The sequence below is a fragment of the Apostichopus japonicus genome, chromosome 8 (genome assembly GCF_037975245.1).
Source record: "Apostichopus japonicus isolate 1M-3 chromosome 8, ASM3797524v1, whole genome shotgun sequence".
Classification (NCBI taxonomy): domain Eukaryota; kingdom Metazoa; phylum Echinodermata; class Holothuroidea; order Aspidochirotida; family Stichopodidae; genus Apostichopus; species Apostichopus japonicus.
In genome coordinates, this window is record NC_092568.1 from 29,575,270 (window position 1) to 29,586,813 (window position 11,544).

Genomic DNA, 11,544 nt, shown 5'->3' on the forward strand with positions numbered 1-11,544 from the left:
TCCCTTCCTTCCTCTCCTCCTCTTTTTCCCCCTCTTTTTTTCCTTTTTTCTTCTCTTTTTTTTTCTCTTCCCTTTTTCTTACCCGGGGGGCGCGCGCCCCCAACGCCCCCCCCTGGATACGCACCTGTATATATACAACGTACAACTGTTGCTTCATGACGTTTTCATGATATTGACAGCCAAAAATGTCAGAAAAACGAAGGTGAACTGGAAGGAAACTGGTGTGATCGCCAAATGTTGATATTTTCTATAACTGGTACGAAGGAATCAAATGGAATTTAACTAGGATTATACTTCTCTCAAATATCCTACAAGTGAAAGAAATTATATAAACCTATGAAATATTCACTTTTATGACGAAACAAAGGCATTATTTATTGTCATTTAGTGAACAAGATCAGAATACAGAAAAGCAAGTAATGGAAAGAAGAAAGAAATCCACGTATCATTTATTCATTTTATATTTATTTCCATCTTCTAAGTACAAAGATTCCACCACCATAGGGGTCAAATCAAGCAAAGAAATGTAGAATAATACAGAGCTTTGAAAGACCGAACAACAGTGTATAGGCATTACGATGGGTTTTTACATGTAACTTAATTTAGAGAGGAACGGATTTCCAATACCTCTTACTTCAAAGCAGTGGCGTGCACAAGATTTCAAAAGTGAGGGGGCGGGGGGGGGGGGGAATGGGGTGGGTTCGGCATTGCTAAATTTCCCTCGACTGAGTTAGGTAGGGGTATGAACTCTCTGGGGCGTGAAAAAGTTAAGAATCAAACCAAATTCATTAATTAGCCGCTCATAAACCGATACTGATGAAAAAAAGCTAGAAAAGTATGTCACTTTGATTAGTTGCAATATTTTATCAATTTGATTAGGTTTGGGAGGAAACTGGAAAACCCAACACAAAAAACACCTGTTTTTCACAGTTTGTGCCTTTTCCAAGTAAACTGGTTATGAAATCAGAAACAGGTTGTCATGGTCCCCACCTTGAGATTCCCCCTCCCCACCCACAAATTACAGCGTAAATGAAAGACTTCTTGAAATACAAGTTCATATCAGTCAAAGCAAGAATATAGGCTTGTAATATGGTGTACAACGACATAATAGTTATATTTTATATTACCAAGTAATTATAAAGAGAGGTGCAGTTTGCGTCCACTGATCAGCTGACCTTGAAGAGGATTCCAACGAGAGCAAGGAACAGTAAATTGCTGACTTTTTAAGCAACAGACATCTACATCAAACATGCATGGTGATTATAAATGATAAAAATATACGAAATGTACAAAATATATCAGGTATTATAAATTTCAAGGTCGTAAACTTGCATAGTTTGCAGAGAGCCTTGGTGCAAGAAAGCAAGATAAACTAATTCCAATATAACTTTCACCACAAACATTTCATCACAAACACATCATTTCTATATGACAATCCTATAAATCAAGTCTTCTAGTGGGGAAAGTTAGCCTTTTCTTACAAAGTCATTGTAGAGTTGAGAAATTCTTTTCCCCCAAATTTTGGGTAGCTTCTCACAGAATACACCCATTTTAAGAAAAATCAATGCCTTTCATGCTTTCTTTGAATACTAATTTAAGACAATGAAGGCACTCACTTTGCTCATTAAACCGTTGTTTGTAAAGGTATGCATATCACGGAACAAATACCCAATTCTTCCTAATTTGTTATATTCGAGTTAACTTTCACAGGATGGAATGAAAAACATATTATTTTGCCCTTTCCTTAAAAAAAAAGTCCTCTTTTGATTTTCAAACAGTGTAATCACTATTCTCCTAACAGTATAAATTGGAAGACTCCATGTTTCTCCTGTGACTGTTAACTTGACACAGTGTCTTCGTGTGAAAGGCTTAAAAATCTTTACAAAGAAGTGAAATTGAAAACCCTTAAAACCCCAAGTTCGAAAGTTGTTTGGAGGAGGATTCCAAAATGTAGCTATCTGATTGGTTAAAGTTCATCCTTCCCATCAATCTTCACCAGCTCTGTCTCAAAAACAAGGGTTGCTTTAGCTGAAAGGAAAAGATGGAAAACATTATTGTTTCAGCTGTACATCATAGTGAAGCCAACTGCACACTGAAACCCAACAGTTTCAACTCAACCGATGCATTGAATAGGGAAAGTCATCCAACAGCCTCCAAACATAAACACAGTCAAATGGTCGCACTCACACATATACCAGTCAGATAACATGAGAGATATCCAATCATGTGTTGTGAATGTTTAAATGGATTGGCCAGAGTGATATAAGGAAAACTGGCTGTCATCTCATATTAACATGTTGCATAATTAATCAACTTGGTCGTTCATAACCATAGGGTCTTTGTTCGACTACTTACGTATGTGGACTATTAAAGGCATTGAAGACTCGCATACAAAGAAACGTCTGATGCCGGTAATCTGTCCTAGTTTCGAATGAGGTGCAACAGAAGTTTTAGACACCACCATCGATCCCAGAAAATACCCACACAGCTTGCTACTGACGGTAATAAGACACTAGTGTACAGTCAATACATGCAGCTACGGTCAATACCCACAACACAGTGTACATAGCAGCGATGGACATCTCAGGTCCAGATAAAAGATAACAAGGTATCACGTTTCGTTACTGTCTGCATTTTGTAGCGACAAGAAGAAACATCACTTGCAAGCAACGGAAAGTTAACTTTTTCAGAGCGTGGCATGCGGTTTGGCGCAGTCTTCAATGCCTTTAAGTAGGCCTAATGATAATTGGAGCCAAACTAAAATTAACAACTCACCGGGAATCTTAGGAGGGAAGCCTCTTTCTCCGTAGGCTAGGTGGTGAGGTATAGTTAGTGTCCTCTTCTCACCGATGCACATTCTGCAAAATTAGGCATAAAATTTCTTTGGTTTACTTTTAATAACAACATTATTTATAGAAATGCATTATTGTAACCAGCTTTTCATAGTCTGTGTATTTCATAAGGTCAAGAGGTGAACTCACTCCCTTTACTATGTAGAAGACCTGCATATATATAATGTATTATATATATATATATATATATATATATAATGTATTATATATATATATATATATATATACATATATATATATATATATATATATATATATATATTATAAAATATGATAATATCCATGTGTTCTCCAAAAGAAAATATTATTAGACAAAAGCAGAGATGTATTAGATTTGACTCATAATTGACAAAGAAGGAGTACTGTTTGTAGATAAAAACATATATATATATTGGAATTGTAAGCAAATAGTGTCTGAAGGTACGTCTTAACGATAATTATTTGTATTTAATGAGTGTTTCCATACCCAGGTTCATGGTACTTCAATAGGTCCCAAAATGGCCCCAGGATATGCTTGTCTTGGAATGGGTTTAGTTGAAGAAAAATTGTGGGAAATTTGCAAAAACAAGCAGCAATGTGGTGTCGCTATATTGATGATATTTGGGTCTTTGGCCACATGGACTTCCAGCCTTTGAGGCTTTCATGAGAGGTCTCAACAATTTATACCCGGGTGAGCTTGAATTTACCTCATCCTTTGATTATCACTCTAACCCGCCCTCCTGTGTACGGACTGAAGAAGGTCAAATTAAAACCCTATTTGTAAAACCCACTTTTAAGAACGTTTACCTAAATTGTACAGTATAAGTCTTTCCATAGCAAACATATTCTGGACAATAGAGATTTGAAGAAATGTTGAGGATTAGATCCTCCCAAATTATTGCTGGATGCCATGACTATACAAGGGACGAAATAACTGGGTTCGCATAGCAATTTGCTACCCAAGAATTGCCAGTTGCTAATCAATATTACTTTTGATTAGCAAAGATGCAGTACCTGCTAATGCTAATTGCTATTTCCAAGAATTGTCGAGCAATTATTGCTAATCAATTCTCTAAAACTATTTCGTCCCTTGCTATATGTGTGACACGCATATATGTGACATGCATACATGACATGCATATATGTGGGGAGCGGAGAGGATGGGGGCGTAGAGGATGGGAGAGGAGAGGGGAAGGGAGAAATAATGTGCAAAATTTCAAAAAGTAATGATCATGGATATTACTGCACTGAATACTATGACATATCTCAGGTTATGAATAGAATCAGTTTGGTGATGTAAAACCACAACAAAGCACCCTGGCAACATAGTTCATGACCAATAATGAGTTCTACACAGTACATAAACTCTGTTCAATAAACATAACAGGGAAGGATGCAGTGACTCACTCAGTTAGTCCTTGATCCCAACCCTTGATGACTCTTCCTGTTCCGAGTTTAAAGGTCAAAGGATCTCCTCTATCGTAACTGCTGTCAAACTTTGTTCCGTCTGTTAACATACCCTGGGATAACAAGAGGATAGGAGTAAAATTATGACATCTTAAAATTTGGTCAAGCTGTTACAAGTGTATGAAAGATACACCATCTATGCAGAAAAAAGCTTTCCAATGACTATGTATAGTACTAATGTGGAACTCTTGGAAGTCTAAACAGGGCTTCTCAGCCTTTTAAAATTATCAACAAAATTCTGACTAAATTTAATGTGTTTTGTTTATTGACTTTTATGTGATCCTGCATAAAACTTCCAATTAACATAGGCGTAGGAGGCGGGGGGGGGGGGGGGGCTGGGGGGCTGCAGCCCCCCAACCAAAATGATTGGTGAAAATTCGGGCAATATGCTGAGAATTTTTCGAGCACCTATACTGAAAGAAGAATAATTTGCAATGTGTTTTTCAATGGTTAAACTGATATTTTTATTATCGTTATTATTGTAACGACTTCCCCAATAATTATAACCAATATGGAAGGGTAATAACACGGAAAATATAACCAAAATTTTTCACGCGCTCAGCGCGTTCAACATCTTAATGTGCATATCATATAGGCATTCATCATTTATTTGCGTCGAAAAATTTTGGTTATATTTTTCGGGCAAGTTGTTACAGCCCCCCAAATCAAATTAGGCTCCTATGCCTATGCCCATTAATATATATATGGTCAAGGGAAATACTGAGTAGCACTCATGGAATCAACTGCCTGATTTTAAATTACAGTAAATCATCCATGTTGTTTTTCTTGGTACATTCCATGGCATGTACTGTACAAATTTCATGTGTATATGAGGCTGTACGACTTGACTTGAAGCACGTAGAAGGCAGGAATCATAACAAGATATAACAAACTATGAAACAGTCTTTCCAGCTTTGGGAATCAGATATGATGCAGGTTTATCTGTGGCCAGAATTGTCAACTTAACATGAAGATTATAAGGCATGTACTATGCTATGAATGAGCTACAGGAACTGTTGTAAATCATTTGGTTGTACTTACTTTATAGTGCATTGAGATGGTGTCTCCATTCTTGGTTTTCCTTGTACAATCAACTGACTTTGTAACCTCTATTTTCAGTTCCTTTACATCTTCTTCTGCAGCCGAAAGTGCAACAGTTAAGAACAAGGTCAGAGCGACCAACAAACACCAAGCTAAAGAATTCATATTTAAAATCCTGTGAATTGAATGTAAAGACGAAAGAATAAAGTATTTTTAAGGTTGTTATATAGTGAAACAAACTTTACTACATTTAGTGCAAAAATGGCCAGTTTCGAAACTTACCAGACATGTTGAAATCATGTTTGACAGATTTGGAATATCTGTTAACATTGGTGTTCTAATTGTGATAATCTTTTTTACCTGCAAGTTATCTAGTAAATGTGTAAAATGCAGCATTTGGCTGAGACAAACAAACATATAACACCGGAACTGATACTTCAAATTGTGAAACCAAAATATTGCAGTTGGTGAACAGGCACATTAACTTGGTGGTGTAACTTCTGTGAAATCATAGTAAGCTAGGCTATTACGAGCTGTTGATGGACTTGGCCTTAACCGACAATAGCACACTTTTACATGAATAACTAGTATATAGTGTAACATATGCATAAATTTTGACATAGGCCTAACCATTTAGAACTTGGCACATGTCCTACGTTTGGTTAACGTAGCCTTAAAGTTTAACATGTCAGTCTAATACGTCTTGTCAATAGCCTATGGCGTTCGCAATCAATTTCATGTGAAATACAGCCACTTTAATAAAGGTCCTCCCGAGAACGTTATATGAGAAAATTACTCGACCTGATTTAAATTTGAGACGTTGAAACAGTCTTGAACCGACCAAGGCAGCTGAGTGACAAATCGTAATACACGGCGGTGCAGTGTGCAAGTGGAACAATTTTAAATCGACGTGTACTTTAACTATCAGGTGACATATCATGTGATCAAAGTTTGATTGGTGTAATAGATTCAAAAAGGATTTCCCGTCGCGGTGAAACTGGTCAATTTTTTGTGTTGGAGTGACTAGAGTCGGCGACTGGGACTCGAGTCGCACTCAAGACACTTGAGGCTTGACTTGGACTTGACTCATTTGACTTGAAACTTGCCTTCAAAGGCTTCAGCTCACGAACTTGATGGCAACGAAAGAAAATATTCGTTGTTAAAATCCGTGCTATACTTGCAAGATCTGCGCGGTTTTTGTACAATGCCAATATGCAGCTTTAAAACGCTGGCTAATCCCTTCCACCACACTTAAAATATCATACTCAAGAACACTTAGATGAGTTCCAACCATAGAAATTGATAAGGATCCAACCCCTACAATCATCAATGGAGTGCTAGCGATAACTGTCATCATAGGCGTAGGAGGCGGGGCTAGGGTGGGGGGGGGGGGGCTGCAGCCCCAACCAAATATTTTTTGAAAATTTGGGCATTATGCTGGGAATTTTTCGGGCACCTACTGAAAGAAAAACAATTTGCAATGTGTTTTCCAATGGTTAAACTCATAATATTATTACTATTATTGTAACGACTTCCCCAATAAGGCATGCGATGTCATAACCGATGGATGCCAATATGGTTTGCACATTAACATGTTGAATGCGCGCGGAGCGAGCGAAAAAAGTTTGTCATATTTTTCGGGCAAGTCCTTACAGCCCCCCCCCCCCCCCCCAATCAAATTGGGCTCCTACGCCTATGACTGTCATCAACAACTTCCCGAAGCTGATAAGAAAAATCTTATATTAGGAAATCACAAATTGAATGTTCTTTCACACAAACCTTGGTTGAAGACTTAAGTCCGAATGTGACATCATAGAGCCCCATGTGCTTCATTTTCTTGCGTTTGTCTCTATTTAGTACATGTTTATATTCTGTTATGAACTTGGTTCTGCAACTGTTGATATCTAATATATCGGGATGATGACCTAATATTGACAATGGTTTAATTAGTTTAAAAACCCTTAACACTTTACCTGGAAATTTGCCTGGAAATATGAAACTTGTAAAACAGAGAAAGTAGTTTCAGATCCTAGAGGCACGATGACGTCTTAGATTAACGAAATAATAGCTCCCAAATAAGATATCTCCAAACAAAAATTCCAAAAGATTTGTCTTAACCTGTTTGAGGGAGTTATTCTTAGAGTTATTCCTAGGCCTATAAGCTAAAGGTGATAGCTGGGTTTTTGTCTTCCTATACGATAGTCAGCAGGCCCCAAATTATATCATGCTATAAAGTTGCTAGAAGTTTTCAAAAAGTGCTTTCCTGGAGGTCTTTACACTCCAAAAGGAAAACTTCCTTAAAGGTTGTTATAAAAACAGTAAGAAATTTGACCAAAAAAAGTGACCATATTTGAACATCTAGCATATTTGGGGCCAATACAGCATACCTTTAAACATTTTAAAACCTGGCATACCATTAAAAGAAACCAACATGACGACAACAAACAAAAAGAAACAACAACAAACAATTGTAAGAACAATTGTTGTTTGCAGACCGTTCGGAGACAACCAACTGTTAGCTTTGATGAGACCAATGTGACTCTTTTACCAGACTGGTAGGGCATTTCTTATCATGAGCAATATTAGAAGCATGTTTAGTTATCTTTGTACATGATGGTCAAAAGTACCAGTCTTTGCGTTAACTGAAAATTATTATTGCTGCCTTTCATGAGCGACTTAGTAATCGCATACATAACTTGCGAGCTGGTGCCTGATGTTTGAAAACAAATTATTTAGAAATAGTTCCGGAAAAGAAAAGCGAGTTTCTCATGCCTCTCTTCCAAGTACTCCTGGACAGATGTCTTTGTTCCTAAGTGATTCCAAAGTGAAATTCAAACACTAACAAAGTACATGGGAGACTGTACAAAACAGTGTTAGATACTGCTGAGATATTTGATGAAGAAAAGACTCAAGATGATCAATTTCACTTGTGCATTAACAAACCAGGAAGGTTTATCCAAACGCTGAAATGCCTTCATTGAATTTAGTAATGAGTTACGCAACTCAAACATTTCTAGGGGGCAAATATATATTTGAGAAAAGGGTTATTTTCATTATTCTGTCAGATCTGAGCGACCCATGTTCAGTAAGTCTTTACAGTTGCCGGGAACATACAGTCTTGCCGGGCAATGAAACATCCAGGATCTCGGGTAGATTCATCGCCGCCGGAGTACTAACTTATAATTTTATCATCTAAGATCGTGGGCCTATATATCATCTTTAGTTTTATATCTAATAATATATACATCACACAAGGTCCACAACTCAACTTGTTGATCTAAGTGACTGGAGTACCTAATTAGCAAAAAGGTTACACTATATGCACCCCTCAGGGGCGGCGATCTGTTTCAAATATTGGGGGGGGGGGGACATTTGCTTGAATGCAGGCGAATTACTATCAAAGCGGAGCGCCACCATCGGTTGGCGCGCAGCGTACAAGAAAATTTCTGGTTTTGATAGCCCCCCAGATCACCGGAAATGGCACTTCTCGGGCTTGAAAATGACCAACCAGATGTACACTTTTGCCTGAGAACCAAGTTTTTCCTAATAGTTTTTTTTTCATTCATAGCCTTTTTTCAAGATTGTCACCAGTCACACATCATGTTTGACCTCATTGCATCTCCTGTGGAACATTGCTTTTGTAGGTAATTCTACGTAACGCCCCACAATACCCGTCAGCCCATTATTTGTTCAGAATTTGAATAATAGATTCACTTCAAAACATACCTTTAATGTTGCACAAAATTTCATCTATGGACAACCAATATAGAAAAAAAAACCTCAACCCCTAACAGACCGGTCATATTGCACGAGTAGAGGGAAGTATGATGAAGAATGTTGGTCAAGGAATTTTCGAAAATTCAGACACAGTTAAATTATTGGTGTAAAAATATTAAAATCTCTTATAACGGCTACTATAAAACTTCGATATCATAAAAAAAATACCCCAAAAATATGCTCGAGGGGGGCGGGGCGGTCTCCACCCTTCGCCCCCCCCCCCCATGGCTACGCACCTGCGTTTAGAAATCTTGTAGGAAACAGGCCAAATGGAAACCCAGTGAACCCATATCGATGTGGATCATATATGTGATTGTACGTACTTACACTCATACACAAGATGCAAACCAAATTTCATTACGGATGCGGTCCGTCTAGCTATTCATTTCGAAAAAAAAGTAAAAAACTATTTTCGGTCATATATAGTAACAAATTGTGACACGGTTAGACAGGCGCCTTGCGAGGAATTTGCCAAGGGAGGGGCAAAGCTTGTACCCAGACTTTCTAAGCGTAGCGCCACCATAAATTGGCGCGAAGCGCAAAAGAAAATTTTGGCCGAAAATGCCTCCCAGATCGCTGGAAATGGCACTTCCCAAGCCTTGTAAGTTGCATCTAAGCATTTTCTATATTGAAATTACTAGCGATATCATAAAAATATACAAAACATATGCTTAAAAAAAACTATGCATGTCCCCCCCCCGTCCCCCCCATGATCGCCGCCCATGGCACCCCTCACCCCCTTCCCATCCTCACCAATGAAAACAGAGTTAAGGCAAAACAGCGAAGCTCATTACCCACGTGGTAATTGCTCATTTGATGGTCGTGCCAAGACTTGCAGATGACTGGCCGGGTAGACACATTTTCACTTCTATCTTGGAAGGCCCAGAGTCTGTCCACATACATATTTCACCATTCAATTCGAAGCCACTCAAATTTTGGACCTATTCTTGCTCTTCCACCGAGCGTCTTGGCATCGGGAGAACTGGAAGCCCTCTATCTAACCACGAGTTGCACACCTAGGTACGCCTTTACTCAAGCAGTCGCATTTGGGGAATTTGTGGCAACTGCACACTCGCACGACCGATGATAAATGTTAGAGTTCACGCTATACATACCTGTATTATCGAAATGAATTAATTTATATGTAATGCGAAAAAGTCTTAATTGAACCTGTTTAAGAATCACTATTTCCTAATGATGACACTTGGGAAATATTTCCCCCTAATTCAGAATGTCTGCACTGCCCCATTCAACTATCTGCCCCTTGGGTGTTTCCTTTTGCTGGTATTAACGGTTTTCACCACCATGGTTTCCCAGTTTTAAACCAGTAGGAGAGTTAATAATTACAAAGGGGTATAAATAAAACAAACTGGAACTGAGATTTAAGTAAAGAGCAATACCATACTTTGAAAGAGAATTAAGAGGTCATTATAAATGATGTACAGGACGATGCAGGATGATGCTTTGATACAATTATATCCTGTTTGTTCAAAGTAAAGATATTTTAATCCCTACGCGTAAATTGTTAATTCCAATAGGTTAAAGGTTATACGATGATTTACAATATGTAATTATGACTATAATCGCGAGTCACCACAGTAAATGACACTGTATAATATATATAACACAAGGTCCACAACTCAGTTTTAAGGATCATAGAGGCATTTTCGGACCCTAGAAATAGTCAAAGGTCGTCTTCATGAATTTATGACAAAATGATGCAACAAAACTGTGTTATTGTATATGTTTTAAATAATCATAGTGTACTTTATATTATAACGGTTACATCTTTTATGTTATCTTCCTATTTTATGTTTTATTTTTCATATTATTATCAGTCTTGATCCTCCTTTCAGACACCCGATACACACAGTGAATACAGTAACTCCTGCACATATTTACGATTTGTACCAAGGTAAAACTGGATCGTGCTATAAATAGGTAACATGGGCTATTGGGATTACAGTAAGAACTGGGGATATGTGTAATCCCAACAAATCAAGTTTGATGCATTTGTTGGGATTACACATATATCCTTAGTTCTTAATGTAAACCCTAATAGCACATGCTACTTATTTTATCAGATTTGTCAGCACAATTCAGTTTTGACTTTAATTTTAAGATTAACAGTAGCTACAGTAATCTCTGTGTGAATCGGTTGTCTCAGATCAATCAATCTGATAACTTGTTGCAGAACGCTGAAATGGACCGCAATGAACATTTTCAACGTGTATTCGAAATTATCATCGTGCAGTTTGATACAATCTTCCTGTCTTTTGATATTATCATTGTATTTTTCGATACCATCATCGTGCGTTTTGATTTGATATTATCATCGGTTATATTTGTTTTAATCATCGTGTATTTTGATATGATCAGCGTGTATTGCCATCATGCACTTTATTATCATCACTGGACATGTACTTTA

General features: G+C 37.6%; 1 protein-coding gene across 1 annotated transcript; it reads right to left on the minus strand.

Moving 5' to 3' along the window:
• Window positions 1-445: 445 nt before the first annotated feature.
• On the minus strand, window positions 446-6,297 carry LOC139971490 (uncharacterized). Its single transcript, XM_071978017.1, has 5 exons — window positions 6,141-6,297; window positions 5,340-5,514; window positions 4,239-4,351; window positions 2,776-2,858; window positions 446-2,028 (listed from the first exon to the last, which is right to left on the minus strand). Exons 2-5 carry the CDS (start codon window positions 5,502-5,504, stop codon window positions 1,967-1,969), a joined length of 423 nt encoding a protein of 140 aa, XP_071834118.1. The 5' UTR covers window positions 5,505-5,514; window positions 6,141-6,297; the 3' UTR covers window positions 446-1,966.
• Between the last annotated feature and the right edge of the window lie 5,247 nt (window positions 6,298-11,544).

Coding starts and splice junctions, on each gene's coding strand:
- LOC139971490 (XM_071978017.1), bottom strand. CDS start 5,504: ATGAATTCTTTAGCTTGGTGTTTGTTGGTCGCTCTGACCTTGTTCTTA. Junction 4,352..5,339: donor CCATCTCAATGCACTATAAA/GTAAGTACAACC, acceptor TTGTTATCCCAG/GGTATGTTAACAGACGGAAC. Junction 2,029..2,775: donor CTTCCCTCCTAAGATTCCCG/GTGAGTTGTTAA, acceptor TTTTCCTTTCAG/CTAAAGCAACCCTTGTTTTT.